This window comes from Acanthopagrus latus, chromosome 11 (genome assembly GCF_904848185.1).
Source record: "Acanthopagrus latus isolate v.2019 chromosome 11, fAcaLat1.1, whole genome shotgun sequence".
In the NCBI taxonomy this organism is placed as follows: domain Eukaryota; kingdom Metazoa; phylum Chordata; class Actinopteri; order Spariformes; family Sparidae; genus Acanthopagrus; species Acanthopagrus latus.
In genome coordinates, this window is record NC_051049.1 from 12,639,831 (window position 1) to 12,657,240 (window position 17,410).

General features: G+C 44.5%; 1 protein-coding gene across 1 annotated transcript in view; it reads left to right on the forward strand.

Moving 5' to 3' along the window:
* cpamd8 (C3 and PZP like alpha-2-macroglobulin domain containing 8) overlaps positions 1 to 17,410 on the forward strand; it is a 44,247-nt gene that overhangs the window by 17,752 nt on the left and 9,085 nt on the right. Inside the window, exons 22-37 of the mRNA XM_037114881.1 lie at positions 475 to 605; positions 711 to 762; positions 882 to 1,180; positions 2,035 to 2,112; positions 2,200 to 2,356; positions 2,484 to 2,660; positions 5,289 to 5,370; positions 9,037 to 9,193; positions 9,982 to 10,056; positions 11,182 to 11,347; positions 11,925 to 12,011; positions 12,151 to 12,287; positions 12,488 to 12,643; positions 13,408 to 13,470; positions 15,560 to 15,816; positions 15,909 to 15,996. Of these exons, the coding sequence (XP_036970776.1) occupies positions 475 to 605; positions 711 to 762; positions 882 to 1,180; positions 2,035 to 2,112; positions 2,200 to 2,356; positions 2,484 to 2,660; positions 5,289 to 5,370; positions 9,037 to 9,193; positions 9,982 to 10,056; positions 11,182 to 11,347; positions 11,925 to 12,011; positions 12,151 to 12,287; positions 12,488 to 12,643; positions 13,408 to 13,470; positions 15,560 to 15,816; positions 15,909 to 15,996 (2,162 nt within the window). The remainder of the gene's footprint in view (positions 1 to 474; positions 606 to 710; positions 763 to 881; positions 1,181 to 2,034; positions 2,113 to 2,199; positions 2,357 to 2,483; positions 2,661 to 5,288; positions 5,371 to 9,036; positions 9,194 to 9,981; positions 10,057 to 11,181; positions 11,348 to 11,924; positions 12,012 to 12,150; positions 12,288 to 12,487; positions 12,644 to 13,407; positions 13,471 to 15,559; positions 15,817 to 15,908; positions 15,997 to 17,410) is intronic.

Here is a 17,410-nt window from a genome sequence, read left to right on the forward strand (position 1 = left end):
TGGCCCCTTGTGTTTCCCTCTCAGTACACACACACAAAGAGACGACACTGGCACAGGGCCACATTTACAACGTGTTCCCCGAGCAAGAGAACTTGGAGCCCTCTTACAGATATGTTTGTCCAGTGCAACGTATGTTGATGTCCACAGTTGACATTATGGATGTGGTGTTCTCCAGGCTGTGGAGAGGTTGTCCCCACAGCCCTTTGACAATTTGCCAACCTTGATATGAAAGATATATAGATATATAAAAGAAATATATTTTCTTTTAGTTCTCGTCATAAAGAGTTATGTATAAATACTTCAAAAGGATTAACCCCAACGTCAAGATTGGCAAAGTTCAAAACAATATCGTCCAGTTGCAACTGGCTTTGGCAAAACACTCCACAGACTTGCTAGTCACCCAAGGTGGCTGATGTTGTGCTGTGAGGTAATTCAAAGATGGAAAGCTAATACGGTTCTCTTTTGCCCCAATAGCCCGTGCTATTGCCTACAGTGAACCAAGCTGCTGTTCAGATGGACTCCATACAGGCAAAACAGGCAACGACGTGGATGAAAGAAGGACCCCAATCGGTCTGGACTATGTCCGCAGGACTGTTCAGGTTGAGGTAAGAGAGCTGATAATGAAGACTTGCTTTACATTTTGTACTGAGTCAACATTAGGCTTGTTGAGATGATCCAGCTCTGTTTCTCTTCCTGTTACTCTCCTGTAGCCAGAAGGCCTGCCCAGAGAATACACATACAGCGTCTTCTTCTGTCCCAATGGTCAGTGCGGGTGTCAATTTTTAACATTTTTTCTGAAGGGGGATTGATTCCTTCTATATCCCTCTTCTGTCATTTTCACTAAAAACGGTCATCAATATATTACATATTTCTATTCCCAGAGAGAATCCACATTTCCACCCCTAACAAGTACGAGTATCAGTATGTGAAGAAGCCAGCCAGGATGAACCAGTTCCAGGTGGCAGTCAAGACCCACAACGACGCCCACTTCGCCCTCTCTGCCAGCCCTCATGACACCGCAGAGATGCTAGAGATCGTGCTCGGGGGTAGGCAAAACACTCGCTCCTGGATCTCCTTGGGCAAGATGGGTGAGCCCCTGGTCAGTGCAGCCACGCCAGGTATCCTCTCCTGGGATGAGTTCCGCAGCTTCTGGATCAGTTGGAAGGGAGGCGTGGTGCAGGTGAGGAGATCAAGGAATTTTAAAGGAAAATGATATAAATCAAGACAATGTTTAATGCTTCTGATATGCAACGGTGGTCAGATGGATTTATCGGTTTAGTGGGTCAGATCTGTGTTCGGATCATAAGTGGATGCTCCCTACACAAAGACAAGAGAGTGAAAAGAGACTCAGCAGGCCATGGGGTCTGTGTGTTACGAGGACTGGCGCCACTTTTACTAGCGTGCCTTCCCGTAAGGTCACGCTTAACGGGCTGATGTCACCGAGGACGCTCAGTGATCCATGGCCTGGTGCTCGCATGGCACTCTCTGGCTGGCACACTGCTCCCCAGTCCCAGCACAGTTCACCAAAGGCAGCAGTTGAACGGCTGCATGTAACAGGACTAAAACTTTCATTTATTTTGTTGGGGGGTGAGTGGGGGTGATGGCATTTTGGGCTGCTGGGCTGCGGGGCCTCGGAGTGGCCTGGTCTTCGGTTTAATGTGATCACGCAATGAAACTGTAGACACAGAGAGGAAATGTGCTCTACATGGGTCTGTTTGTGTGTTTGTGCGTGTGTGGGAGGTGAGTGAATCACACTGGCATCACCAACACTTGGCAGAAGGACTTTGTTAGTGCTCAGTGTGAGGGCGACCAAAAAAGAGTTACTCTCTAAAATGGGTTCAATGAACTTGTGATGTTTTCTTGTTGACTGTGATTTGCATACTTTTCTATTTGTGTGTGTGTGCAGGGAGCAGTTGTACTACGACCAAAGAACACAAACAAATGCTGTACAATAGATGGGTTGTGATTACAGGGGTTATTGTGTTCCTCCAGCAGTGTTTTCCATCCAGCCTGTTTTTGAATCATTCTCTCCAGGTTGGCCATGGTTTACATCCATCCAACGAGTCAGTGATCCTCCATTGGGCAGTGGGCAATGGGCAATTCCCTGGACAGGTTTGACTTTTTTTATGGCACTTACATGCTTGCTGCAGTTGGGTATCATCAGAGAGCATTTCAAAAATAATGTGTTTGTTCACTCAGGTGCGTCACATAGGCTTCTCAACAGGCTGGGGCTCAGTTGGGGAGTTTAAGATCTGGAGGAAGGAAGACTCTGATGAGAACCACAATGAGGCCTTCACTCTGGGGGTCCCGCACAACATGGTGCCTGGATCTGAGAGGGCCACTGCATATATGATTGGTAAACCTTTTTCCCATGCGTGTTTAAAGCTTCAGCTCAGTGAAGTTTAGGTATTTGAACAGAAACATGTTTTGCAGTGTGATGGAATATGCTCTCTGTATGTGTGTGGTGTGTGAACCTACATCAGGTGATGTGATGGGGCCAACTCTTAATAACCTGGACAAGTTGCTGCGGCTGCCCTTTGGATGTGGGGAGCAGAACATGATCCACTTTGCCCCCAACGTCTTTGTTCTGAAGTACCTGCAGAAGACCAGGCAGCTCAGCCCTGAGGTCGAGAATGAAGCAACTGACTACTTGCTGCAAGGTAAAGAAACAGCAGCCCAACCACATTCTGGTTTTCATGACATGTTGCATCCTGAGATCAACTTTTTGAATCCTTTAGAATGACCAGTGCAGAGCTTTAAAAACTTTTTTAAAAAAGGGAAATATTTTAAGGTGACACGGTTATATTTATTTGCTGTTTACCAATGCGACGGCTGCAAAACAGAATTGAATCCGAGTCCTTCTTTGCTACATCATAGAAAAGGAAACAAAAACAAACTGTTGTGTGTGTGAAGACTGAGTGGAGGGAAGTGGATATGGCATCTTCTGTGGATGTGTTGGTTCCGAAAGCATCCTGGTGAGGGTGCAGGCCCGCCAGGATGTTGTCTTTGATGTGCTGGAGAACCAGTTTCTCAAATACTGTGTGGGTTTTGTGTTTTTAACACTTCAGTATCGATTACATGTCATCGTTAGTGATTTGTGCCCTTGCATAGTGGTTTTGATATGATGTCCAGTGGAATGTTGTAAAATACAAGCTGAGTATCAGGAGTTCCAAGAGCTCTTAATTCATACAAACTGTTATCTTTGGGCTGAATACTCATTCAATAGACCTTGAGATGAAGGATCAACTTTGGTATCACAGATTCCACCTCTCTGGATTACTGGTCAGATAACTGATGACATGTTTATCTGAAGATGTGCCGCATATCCCAAATCCTGGTGACCTACCTCCAATTACCCAGCAGCTGTTTAAGCAGAGAAAAAAAAAACAAAAGCACCAATTAAGCTCTCAGAGTGTGCCAAGAATCTCAGCAAGTCAGATCCCTTCTGGCCCGACAGTGAGCAAAGTGACTCGATGCTGAGCGGAAGGAATGTTTCCGAATTGGCAAGTCGTACGTTGTTGTTGTTGGGTTTTCTGGAAACTTTTGGGGTGAAGTTTATCTTGGATATAGTTTTTTGTTTGTGGAACTGTTGATTTCTTGACAAAGGAGCCTTGGCCTGGCTGGCACTTAATACTTTGGCTCATGGATTGGAACATGAAGCTGGATCTTGTTTCTCGTAGTTAACCGGACCAATCTTCTCGCTGTTTCCACTGTTTTCCACTGAGTGTAAATGCAGGTTTTTAAATGCTTGTGTCGCGTTTGTCACAAATGTACCAGAAAATATGGATCAGTAGAAAGTACAGAGGTCATATGTTTTTTAGTTTTTTATTTCTTATTGCCTCTCTTCAAACTCAACACCGACTGAAAGATTTTCTAATGCTGCTTGATCATGCAGGGAAAGGAGCAACACATATTGTGTTACTCCAGGTGTTGTTGTTTTTCCATAGCTGCTGATCACAGCTAAAGCCAGTAAATACCCATGACTACTTACTACTTAGTTAGTGTCAGTTTTTTTTTTTTTGTCCAGTGTGAAAGGAGTCTGTAACTCTTGCTATGCTATAACAGGGACACTTCATCCTGCAGATGGATATAAAAGAGTTGTGCCTGATCTTTGGACAGGTGGCAAAGTTCAAGAGCCATTCTCACCATCCTGGCACTGGAGATGTCACTGAGGCTGACCTTGAGCTAAATTGCCTGAAAAAAAAGAACAGCCTTCTTGCACACATCTTTCCTGCAGAGACTTTGTGAATGTTATGTGTGGCACAGGACAAATATAAGTGCTGCAACGAGTAATTGTTTTCATTTATGATTATTTTCTAGATTAATCTATTAGTATGGTCTATGAAATGTCAGGAAGTGGTGAACATGTGACGATGTCTTCAAGTGTCTTGTTTCGTCAACAGCCCAAAGATATTCAGCTCACTGTCATAGAGTTAAAAAAAAAAGAAGAAAATATTCACCATTAGGAGACTGTAATCAGAACATTTTGACCAAAAAAAGTCCTCAAAACCAATATACAGTGTCAAAATGATTGCAGAATAATTTCATAGCTGACAACTTGAAGTTGTAGAGGTTTTGCATCATGTTGTTTTGAATCAGTCTCTAAGGTGTGTGGTAGAATCAACTTTTTGCGTCACGGCTTGATCCATCCGGACAACTCACACAGTTGCTCTATTAAACTTGCACATTTGCACTGACCGGTGCAAAGCGCGTTGTCGTGTGTGCAAGAACATGTGCATGTCCTTGCAAAATACAGCTTGTCGCACCTCTCTCCCCAGCTTTGCACCATGTCTATTGGGCGCTGCATAAAAAAAACACCAAATGAATGGCCAAAGAGCATTTCAAGGTCAGGAAAATTTGACATGTGGAAATTGCTGCGTTTGCCAGTCTTAGCACCGCCTGTGTGATATACAGCCCGGAGTTCAGCCTCACCTTGTTGCTTCTCGCTTCCTGCCTTAACTTCAAAGATCACGAGATGAAAGAAGAGCCCTCACTCAACACCTTGACACTCTTCCAGAACATTAAATACAATTTACTTTAAAATTCTGTTTACTCACCTCTTGCAGTCAGTGCGCATGAATCTCATTTCATGCAGTATGTGAGGATCCTGTGGAATGTTTTTTTGAGCAGGGGTAGTGGTATCGGTGTCTGCAGCAAATGTTCAGTTGCAGCTCATACAGTCTTGACAGGCTCTGTACAACCCGGAAAAGTATATAGAGGATTTTGGGGGAACTGTTCTTATTGAAAGTGCCGTACCGTCATCTCTCCCATTCTTTATTCTCATCCAGGCTACCAGCGACAACTGACCTACAAACGTCAGGATGGATCCTACAGTGCCTTCGGAGAGAGGGATTCCTCTGGCAGTATGTGGTAAGCGATCGAAGGCGTAGCTGTTAACGTTTACACAACTCATACCAGTGAAACTACGCTGTAGCCACATTCTTCAGCCTTGCCTGGGACATAGGTTGCTGGCCAAAGCAATGAAGTTTTTTTTTTTTTTTTTATCAGCACCTCCGTCCACTGTGCTCAAATTAATCTATTCCTGTTGATGTGCTTAAATCACCGGTGAGTGCCTGTTTAATGTTTACACTCCCCGGGGGCAGGCAGGCAGACAGAGCCATCTCAGGATATTTATAAAGCTGAAATCAATGCTCTCGGTGGGGAGCTCCACTGCTTGCATTCTGAGCACCATGCTCAGTGCGCATACCTCTGGTTGATTTACGAGCTGAGGTGGGTATTATGATATTTAATAGAGCTAACACTGTGAAACAGCAGGTTACATAAACGACGGAGAATCATAAACAAACTGCATAATTGGATCCCTGAGGTAGGCAAAGCTGTCAAGATTTATTTGCAGTTAATCAGGGTTCATATCCGTGGCACCGAGTGGACCCATGCTGCTTTGGCCCCACAGACGAGGCTCTTAATGCCACTATTGGAGACAGTGCTGTAAGTTGTCTGGAGCCACCTCACCAAATTGCTCTCTAGAAAATAGAAGTGGAGCAAGCCTCTTAATGACTCACTACCTGGGTGTAATAGGTAACATTAAGCTGCTATGGAAAGTCTCCCCGTGAAGACTGTGAGAGGATATGAGGATGTAACAAGCAGTGGTTTGGAGTTTTCCTTGGCTCCCGGGGCCGCGAGTGTGGGTTGTGGGCACAGCTGAGATGGTGAACCTTCAGTAAACCTGCATCAGACACTTTATGAATCCATCAACAACATGTTTGCATCCAAAACAAGCCCGGCTTTTGTTTTTAGTTCCAGAGTTCAGGAGCGGAGCAGCTTATTTACTGCATACTTAAAAGCGCCTGTAATTCCGTGTTAATGTATTCCAGCTTGTAAAATGTATCTGAGTGGAAATTGACAGGATCTAATGAAAAGATTGAACGTAATGACAAGGGCTGGCAGTAGATGTTTGGTGTGCAGCGCTGGCTATCTCTGCTGCCAGGGCTGTTAACACTGCACAGAGAGGGTTGAGAGTTCACTGAAAAGACGACTCTGGCGAGGATTTATAGAGTAGAAGACTTTTTAACCCCTGGCATGTTGAGTTGAATCAGAAGTACCCACTATGTTGCAAATACAGAAATACAGATGTATTGTAACATTGTTGGGTGTTGGATTTGTGCACATATGTATTCTGGCAGATCAGCAATACAAACCTATGCACCTATGCAGTGTCTACACTCATCATTCCCTTACAACTGACCCCAATTGTAGCCCTTTTAACTACAGGCTTAACTGTTAACCCTAATATAAACCTTAATTTGCAAACATTAAAATTAAAATTTGCCCCTGTAAGCTTCGGCAGCGGCTGTGTCCTCATATCACATGTGTCCATGTATCTAATTTTATAATACCAGACCAATGTAACAGTGCATAAACCTCGACTGTCTCACGCAGCTAGTGAAGAAAAGACAGTTTATCTAATTCATCTTCTGAAGGAAGCCCTCAAATCCACATATGTTTTTTACACTTACACGAGCTAACAGAGAATGCTTAGGTCGAAGTGAATCTAAAAAATTGCCTTTAACGAACTTGTCAAAAGTGTGCTCCCTCTTTATATAATTATTTTGAGAAGCAGGGCAGTTTTTTTTTTCTTTTTCTCATAGTTGCAGTCCATTGCTCTACATGTTGAGGCTGGCATGGCATTTGTGTCTGCCCAAAGACTGATCTGACAGCGTTAGCAGGGTTGGGGGCCTGAATACCAGCAGAGATTGAAAGAACTGATATCTGTTGCTGTATTATCCTAATAGCTATTTGCAGTCCTGTGCCAAACTGGCAAGTTTTTCTTTCTGGCTGTAAAGCCATTGAAGAGATGTGTATTTGTCAAAATAAATCCCTCTATGATCTGGGCACGCAGGCTTTTTTAGAAATCCATCATTCACAGACAGCCTGCAGCCGACTGCGGTTTGAAATTACAGACAAATCCACCAAATATTAAAGAAAGTATCAGCCACAGCCAGACATTTGCTAACATTTTATCATGTCTTGATTTAATTTCCTAGCTTAGTAGCGGCAGTAGCACCTAATCCGTCATTTCAGCTTCAGCAGATTCATGGCAGCTACAACTAATCCTGACCGCTTGTTAGTAATATGTTGGCATTGGCCAGTTTTTTGTAAGTTTGGTGATAGGCCCATTTATGCTTTCCCAAACAACACAGCAGCAACATCTCAACACTTAAACAGCACTGGGTGACTCTTCAGTGAATGTGAGTTCAGCGCACATAATCCCCCTTTTTTAAGCTTGTCAAACTAAGCTTTATAATGGAGCACACCCATGTATTGTCTTTAAAAAAAATATGCTTCAGATGTACCCTTTGAAGCACAGAGCTGGATAAGAGTAGCTCAGAGAGATCTGCAAGTGGGAAGCCGCAAAACAGGAGAAGGAACAGGGGAGGGGGAGAATCCGGAGAGGCTGATTGAAGCCAAGGGCCGAGTGGTGGAAGTGAGCCTGTCTAGTGCTTCCTTCCTTCCCCGAACTAAATCATATTTACACTCTCCAGTGTCTATCCCTGGGGCCCAACATTTAAAGCCGGTGACATGATATTACTTAACATTATAAAAATTCCAACAGGCTTGCGCCTCCATCCCCAGTTTTGTCTCCAGGGAGGAATAACATCCAGGTTCCAGCCAGGGAAGATTTAATGTTTCGCTTTACGAGAGCAAAGGTCTTTTTTTTTTTTTTTTTTTTCCTACTCATCTCCCCCCGGTGCTCTTTCTTGGATTGCGTGCTCACTTACGAGCTGTGTTGAGAAACTAGAGCACGACCTGTTTGTTTATTTCCTCATCTCCATCTTGTGTTTCGTTCTTTATATGGTAAACAGCTTGCCTCATTCTATACGGGGTGCTGTAATGGAATGTCTCGCAGTCACTGTGGAGTTGTTTCGCCAAAGACTGCAGCTTTGGACCACTACCGGGAGGTCTTTTGTTTATGGATGAGTGTGTGTTTATTAGCTCAGCCGTGTCCCCCCAGGGCTGACCTTGGCCTCTCTGCGCGGTTCCCCTGGTCCTTCTCCACCGTGGCCCACTAAAACCGTGGCTCATAAACTTTCAGTTGCACTCCCAGGCCAGCCAGATTCACAACCTCTGTCCCTGGGATCCTTGTTTGTATAAGTTGCGGAATGCTTTTGGGGAATCTCCGACATACATGCAGAAAGATAGATGATTGGCCTGGGTGATATTTCACATTCTCAATGGCACAGCTGCCGCATCCTGTAGCCGTGATCAAACCCCGCCGCACCCCAGCTGCTCCCCTGCTCGCTTCCTTTCTTTTTTCCATTTCCTCAGATCCCTCCATACATACCATCCACCCTTCCTCCCTCTATCTCTGACAAAAACATCCCTCCATCTACGTACTTCTCTATCAGCCCCTCTCCCCCTCTGTCGACAGATTGAATGAGTGTGACTCGTTGGGGAACTGAAAAAGTGTTTGCTGTCAAACTCTCGTTCGTTAAGTATTTTTGTAGGATTTTGCCAGCACATGTTAGAAAAGAATCCCTGTCTCCCCCACCCTCCCCTCCATCTTCCTCCCTCCAGGTTGACAGCATTTGTTCTGAAGTCCTTTGCTCAGTCTCGGGGTTTCATCTTCATTGACCCCGAGGAGCTTCGTGCAGCCAAGTCCTGGCTCATCAAACACCAGCGTGATGATGGCTCGTTCCCCGCCATGGGCCGCATCCTCAACAAAGACTTGCAGGTAGGCTTGTGTCCTTGTGGATGTGGGATATGGGGGTTGGATGAAGAACAGGAATACTATGATCTGTCCGACCTGCCCTCTCACAAACGGTGGAGATCATTTTGTCTGTTACATCCTGGATGCGCAACTTGCCTTGCTGAGTGTGACATTGACGAACAGGGGTGATCTGTTGGGAATACTTTTAACTTTTATGAGTCCAAAAGCTGCTTCTGTCACATATATGAGCAAGGCTGGTGTGGGGGGGGAATCAGACCGGGCAGGAACACAGGAACACAGGAGGGAAACAGAACACTGGGAACACAGGTGAGCAGGAAGTAGAAAGTGAAAATCGCTACGGGAAGTGCGAGAGAGGATGCAGTCAAGGTGAATAATACCAAAGGAAAATGACTGTTCGGCTGCCCAGTTGAAATGTTTTCCCTCTTTTTCTTTTTGGCTGTTAACGCGTCATCCACTTCTTTAGGAGCCGATTTATTGGCTGGGCTCTAACCTTCACCTGGCAGACAACAACATGTGCTGCTGCTGTTTGCTAACCTAAACCCCAGATGTGCCATTATTTTAAAAAGTCCACTATATGTCATAAAGCAGAAATCTTGATGGAGATGCTGTTAACTCATTCAGACAGTAGCCATGTTTCCAACATACTTTTTGAGCATTTTTGAATGATGGCATCAGAAAAAGTTGATGAAAACCAAATTAAAAAACATTTACACTATTTTTTTTTTTGCCTGTTAAGAGACCTAATGTGCTTCTTCAATGTGAAGTTAATTAATTTGTGATTTTGTCCACAGGGAGGGATCCATGGGAAGATCTCACTCACAGCTTATGTGGTTGCAGCCCTCTTGGAGACAGGGATTACCACTGAGGTAAGCGGTCCAACAAAGTGGCATCAGTGTGCACTGTTGAGCTAAACAGTGTTTAAAGTGAGGGAACTATTACAACCCTGTTAAAGACACAGCAGATGCAGTGGTGCACAGATTAATTCCAGGGCAACACCTGAACCACTTACTCCCTCAGCCCGTCCCACCAGCAGGTCGTGTGTGGACATATCGCTGCATTCCTAATAGTTGTGAAGATGGATGGGCTGGCAGTCGGCCTACTCATATTTGTTATGCCCCAGTGCTGCTAATCTAATATCTAATCACATTTTGGGCCACATCAAAAGAGTCAGACTGACGTGCAGAGACAGTTAAGCTCTGTGAAAGACACCTTTGGTTGCATTCCTCCCTGTATCCTTTCTGCCTTTTTCTGTTGTTGCTCTACTTCTCTCTCTGTTTTCTGTCAGTGATAGCTTCCCTCCATCATTAAACATCCACATCATATGTGCTGTTCAATCGAGATGTGGGGAAAGGAAGGAGTTACAGTATAATTCTGGTGAAATCATCATCAAGCCCCCCCTGTGCTATCTATCCCGAAGGCTTCTTCTGAGAGTCTGTCCTTTTTACAACTGATAAAACCTGAAAAGGTATCCTTCACATCAAAGCAGAACTTCAGCCCCCCTCCAATTTCACTTAATTAAAAGATGACTGCTGCAATTACAGTGAGTGGCTCTGGAGGCCTGTCATCTCAGGGATGAGAGGGAAGGTCACATCTGCGTGAGATGAAAGTCAGCTCTCAACTTTTTAATGGCCGAAATGAAAGTTTATTCAATAACTGCAAGTCAGAGAGCAGAGGTGCTGTTTGCGGGTTTGATCGGGGCTAAACAGTTAAATACTGAAAGAGACGATGGTGGTGTGTGTGCGTTTGTGTGTGTGTGTGTGTGTGTGTGTGTGTGAGTGTGTGTGTGTGTGTGTGTGTGTGTTAAATGTATGCTAAAGGTCATGTCATATAAGAGGCTTATCTGATGATGTCTGATTTACATACAGTTGCTTTAAATAAAAACTATAAAATTATATGCATTTATGTTTTTGGCACCTCCATAATAAAGCCTTGAGTACACATATTAAATATACATAAATGTTTCCCACACGTTGCTGTCCTCTCTGGTTCAGGAAGAGAAGGTGGCGGTGGCCAAAGCCAAGGATTTCCTGGAGAGCAACACCTATTCTGCCGACGACCCTTACACAACGGCCCTGTCTGCGTACGCCTTGGCTCTGCTGCGCAGCCCCTACGCCCCGCTGGCCCTGCGCCGCCTCAACCACATGGCCATTACACAAGGTACCGCCACACTCATCACTGTGAAGCAACACGATCAGCAAGTCACCGGAGGTTCATTCATTCAGAGCTTAGTAACCTGGAGAACAGATGTTTAACCAGGTGACAGACAAAGACCAGATTGCACCACAAGAAAAAAACAAGATTTTATTGATTTGTGGAAATCTGTGTCTTACATTTCTTGGTCAGATCCATCAGGGATTTACAGCTAAAGCCTCCCGTCTGAAGGCTGCTACAATAACAAGATGAAAATGACTGTGAAAGCAGCTGCGGTAGTCCTCAGCAGTAGCTCCGTCCACTCCTCCCTTTCCCCCTCTGTCTCTTATCTCACTGTTGGTTTCCCTTGACCGTTTCCTTCTCTTCCTTTCAACTCGACTCTTTGCATGTTTTGGCAGACGTGACAGAGCGTAAGTTGGAGAGCACAACGATGTTCGCACTTTATAATTCTATTCCCAAAGTGCATCACAGACACAGGGCTTGGTCACTGATTGATTTGTGCAATTAGGATATTGATACAATGAGTCAGGCGACACAGGGTGACCTCCCTGTCTTTATTTTCTCACTTTGTGTGTCTTTGTAGATGGACTCACCCACTGGAGTCTGACCGGCAGCACCATGACAGATGAGGACACATTCATGGGCTTCAGCGATGGGCTCTCTCAGTCAGGTATACTCTACAACTGTTTGAGCACAGGAGGAACCAGTGCAGATCTGTCAGTTACATGAGTATTAGCTGCTTCCTGTCTGAAAATATAATGCAACAAAAAACAAAACAATAATTGTAATTTGTTTTGTTTGTTTCCCAGTGGTGTCAGCAGAGGTGGAGATGACAGCCTACGGTCTTCTGACCTACACCCTTCTCGGAGATGTGGCCTCTGCCCTGCCTGTGGTCAAATGGCTCTCCCAGCAGAGGAATGCCCTGGGTGGCTTCTCCTCCACACAGGTAGCCCTTATGTGTTCTGCTTCTCTTGTCTTTTGCTCCGTAGCAGCATCTTTCCATGATCAAATCAAATTAAACAAAGTTATTCTCTGTCTCTTCTCCTCAAGGTCTTTTGTAAAAGTCATAAGCTAGTACAAGTAAAAATAGAAAATAGAACTAAAAAGCCCAAAACTAAAGCAGATTGTTCTGAATCCCCTGTGCAGGACACGTGTGTAGCTCTGCAGGCTCTATCGGAGTACGCCATCCTGTCCTATGTCGGCGGCGTCAACCTCACCATCTCGCTGGCCTCCACCAACCTCGACTTCCAGGAGACCTTTGAACTCAACAGGGAAAACAAGAAACTCCTCCAGAGTGCCAAGGTAACCACGTCCGTGTTTGATAGAAGTGTTTTGTACACAACAAGTGAATTGATGCGCTGCTGCTGCTGCTCATCAACATCAAAGTCCACTGATGGCCCGAGAGATGTCACTTCACAGGAACCTCAGAAACGTTTCCCTTCTTTATTACAGTGATTGATGAACATCTATGCACCAGAGCCACACTTTGGTATTAAACATTAATCTTCAGGTTTCTGTGTCCGGTTGTTTAGTAGCCAGGACCTTTTCACTGCGCCAAACCAAACTAGGCTTAGCTGGGCTGGATTTCCCAAAAGCACCTTGTTGGTCTGTTGATTTAATAACTCTGTTTTATTGGCCCGTTTGCATACACATTACAATCTTGACAGTGTGGGCACGAACTACCTTGGCCGGGGCACTGTGGCGTCAGGTCAAGGCTGCTGCTGCTGTGTGTGTGCGTGAGTATGTGTGCGTGTTGTGTGCGCGTGCGTGTGTGCGTGTGTGTGTATGTTTGTGTATGTGTGTGTAAAACTCCATCAGACAGCCGGAGCGGTTCAGGTGAGAGTGCAGTCGTTCTCTCTGCCGGGCATGTTCCTCTGCTGTGATTAGTGGTGTCAGCTTAATTGAGGGCAATTAAGGCCTGCTGGTTAGTAGCCAGGGAAGCACTAGTGGCAGTGCAGCAGCCTACAGCATTCATTCACTTGATAAATGACTCATTCACCTCTCCCTGCCCCCTCTGACTCCCTTTGTTTCTCTTATTTCTTCTGTTTTCTTTTTTTTTTTTTCAGATCCCCAGTATCCCCACTGGCCTTTTTGTGAGCGCTAAAGGTGAAGGCTGCTGCCTCATGCAGGTATTGTCCTGGTCACATAAAACAGACGCATTTAAAGTCTTGAATATTGCCTGAGAAGGAATTTAAACGCTGACTTCATCAATTGCCCAAATTCCTCACTGTAGATTGTAGTCAGAGTTTAGCCACATGTTTTGGAATGTGTTGATCATTCCTGTTTATTCCCAGAGGTTATCCCCTGGGCGCTGTTTACGTCCTACCTTGTCGCTGATAAACAACAAACCTGTATCATAAACAGTAAGAGTAATTTTTTCCCTTCTCTAAAAACCAAACAAGGAATAAAATAAACCCTTGTGAAAAAGATACACTAAATAAATTAAATCTAACAATAATGAAGCAGCTGGAAAATGTACATGCATACATTTTGTACTGAAAACTGTTTGTAAATACACTTTTTTTTAAGGACACAGAAGTAAAACTTTAATTCAATCAACATTGAAGTGCACCATTTGTAAATCTAAAACATGCGTATAATTAGATTAAAGTACACTTCAGTAAAGCATGCTGACAGTGTATTACAAAGGCTATGAAAATAGTACACTTTCTTTAAACTTCCTTTAACTTACCACACAAGTATTTGCATGAGTATGATCATATACTAAATACTCATATAATATAGTAATATACTGATATACTCACGAAAAAGTAAAAGTTACACTAAAATACCACTTAAGTATTGTTGAATTAATATATTTGTTTTCAGTGGATTGGAGTTGAACTTAATGACATCTGTGTTGAAGCATGTGTGATGAGGGATGTTTTTTAAATCCCGTTTTGGAAAAGCCTGTATGTGAGCTGTGACTCGGTTCGACTGAGGCAGAGCCAGCTACGGCAGCGGATGCTGTGCTCTGCCATGTGGTGCCTCAAACGTTCTTCCAGCTCGTTCTCCTCGACGGGTTTCTTGCTCAAAAACACGCCGTTTCTTTCCCCACACCTCTCTCCTGCTCCACTTTCTCTCCATCCACACCTCTCCAATGCGTCAACACACCCCTCTGACAGCCCCTCAGGCCAGCGGCACCTGGGATCTCATGAAATACAAGAGTGCGGCAATCAAAGAGAATCCTCCCAGTGTGTGTGCGCGCGTGTGTGTGTGTGTGTGTGTGTGTTTGTAGACACTGTATGTGAGTATACGTCCTGCGCCCCAGGATTATTATTTAGTAGCTTTGCGAAAGGTCTCAAATCAGCCTGGATGATTTATTTTAGAATGTGTAAAGTTCTGGGAATAATAATCTTCAGTGAAATTAAAAAGAGCATCAAAGCAGTGAGTTGTCCTCGGGCTGAAATAGTAGCTCTCTGAATGCATGTCTTGTGTCCAGTGAATATGATTTGTGGTTTATGCTTTAAAGTGCTGCCTGCGTCGTTTTTTTTCGCCTGACTGTCTAGTCTTTTCAAGGCCGGAGGTCCTAAATATTTGAACTCTAACTAGTTTGTTTTCAGTCCCCGATGCCAAAACGTATTAATTTTGTTTCTTCACACAAAAATATGCCTCAAACACATACCGAACACTTGGCAAACAAATTAATGTCTCTATATCAGGACTACACAAAGTCTGTGCTTGTTGTTGGTCATATCCTTATATAAGAAAGTCAAACTGAGGCCAAAATAAGGCAGACTTGGGAACAGTATAGAACACAAATATACAGACTACAGCCATCCTAGCAACTCTGTGAAGCCATATGCGCTAATTAGCCTGGGATCTGCTGATTTATCATCCGAGCATCTGTAATGGCTGAAATTTGCCTTGTTGTTTGTCATCCGTCCATCAGGAAATAAGATTACATTAAGTAGCCAATGTTTATCCATTGTGTTATCAATTCTGAGTAGTTGCAATGCAGGTTAAAAAGGTTATATTCAGGCTAGTAAGCAAAATAGTAATAAATATCAAATATAGTTCCATAGATTTGTATGACTTTTCACTCTTTTAATGGTGAGGCCTAGTGTGATGAAGAGCGATAGTTAAAATAGTTAAGTTATTGTTTATAATGAAGACAGATAAAAACAATAATGAAAAACAGTGACAAAAAACATTGGTATGGGTGCGGTTATCAGCCAAAGTCACGGATATCATTCCTAAATACTGCCCTCTCTGTAGATCGACGTGTCTTACAACCTACCCGACCCAGTCTCCAAGCCAGCCTTCCAGCTCAAGGTGGACCTGAAAGAGCCTTTTCAGGAGCGACACCTGCAGCACCCCTCCTCCTCTTCCCGCCATCCTTCCTCGCGCTCCCGGAGCCGCGCTGACAACCGCTCTGAGCTTAACCGGAAGCGACGGGCGCCCATAGATGACGATGACCCGGCAGCCCACCAGGACAAGATGGACTTCCACATCTCCTTAGAAGTCTGTGCCAGGTAAACAAAAATACAAAACAAAAAAAACCACGTTCAAATAAAGATGTTGCTTGGTTCAGCAATTTCCCCCCTGACCCCGACTCTCTATCTAGGTGGCTCCATTCAGGCTCATCCAACATGGCCGTCATAGAAGTTCCCATGATTTCTGGTTTCAGAGCAGATGTTGAAAGTCTTGAGAGGGTACGTAATCACATTAATTCACATGCACACACTTTTGCCAAAGGGTTAGAGATTGTACATTGACCTGTACATACACAGACCCGTACACACCCACTGGATGTTTTTGTTGCTTGCAGTGGCTCAGCGATTGCTCGACAGGCAGGGCGAGTAGTCAGGTAAGCGCCCGAAACTCAAAGGCAGGTAGAATGAAAGACAGATGCGCCCACATCTGGAGGCCATTTGACAAAGAGTGGTATGTCATGGAATTCATCAGACTCCTCCTGTTTCCTCTGAAGACTCCTTTGCAAACTCCAGGCTCACGTGTACACATTCACACCCACACAGGATGCATCCCTTAATGCACCCGCATCAACAAAAGCACACATATGGATGTTGATCCTGCAGTGGGAGTCAAGTGTTTTTCTCTTCATTGTTGTAAGAAGTTGTTCGACTGAAGAACTCCTGAAGACTTCCTTTCAAATGAGACAGGTCCCATAACGTACAAGTATTTCATGTGTATGTTTCATAGTCACAGGAATGGTCATTAAGGCAAGGGTCAATTTTTTATAGTGTACAGTTATTTCCAGGTATGATAAGAGAAAAACCAGCCAGCTCGGGCACTGTGAGGTTACAGTGTCTCCAGGTCAGAGGTCACTGGGCCTCTCTGGGCCTACAAACCAAGCACAAACACATCACTGGGCCTTAGACTTCAAGAAAAGATAGTTTGCAAAGGACAGAGGAAAGACACAGATATACTGTAAAAAGCTAGAGAGGACTGGATTAAAGGAGTGACAGACGTAGAATGGATGGGTGAATCGAGGAATCGTTCGTACTGATGGAGAGCGAGAGAAATTAATGGTAAATTTAAGAGCTGGTTCCAGGTCAGCTCCCCAGCCACCCATCAGAAGCCTGTCCCTCATTACTGGACAGTTATAGGGCCTTAGTCTGCAGGCATCCACCTCTAAGAGAGCCACCTCTCTGGCTACCTGGGGAGATGTTAAACACACACACATACTGCTACGAGTGTGTCAGCTGAGGCTGACCCGAGTTGTAGTGGCTAACAAGCTCAGTTTACACCCCCGCTGGCCTCTCTTGGAGTTTTACTGCTGCCTGCGCGACTGCCACTTACATTCCTCAATTTATGGTGGCAAGCTTGGCTTCTACAGTCATGTCTAGTTGCTTTCATGGAAGCTGCAGTCATGAATGATTAGTCCAGTGACTGACTGGGAGCTACCACAGCCACGGCCCCTTATCACCCAATATAATGAGGTTTGTTTAACAGCTCAGAACACACTGTGGGTATAACATTCGAGCTATGGGAGTTCATTGGCAATGTAAGGTGCTAGATAGACAAACAATGCTTTTGTAAACAGTGTGTGTGTGTGTGCGCACGCGGGTGTGTGTGTGTGTGTGTGTGTGTGTGTGTGTGTGTGTG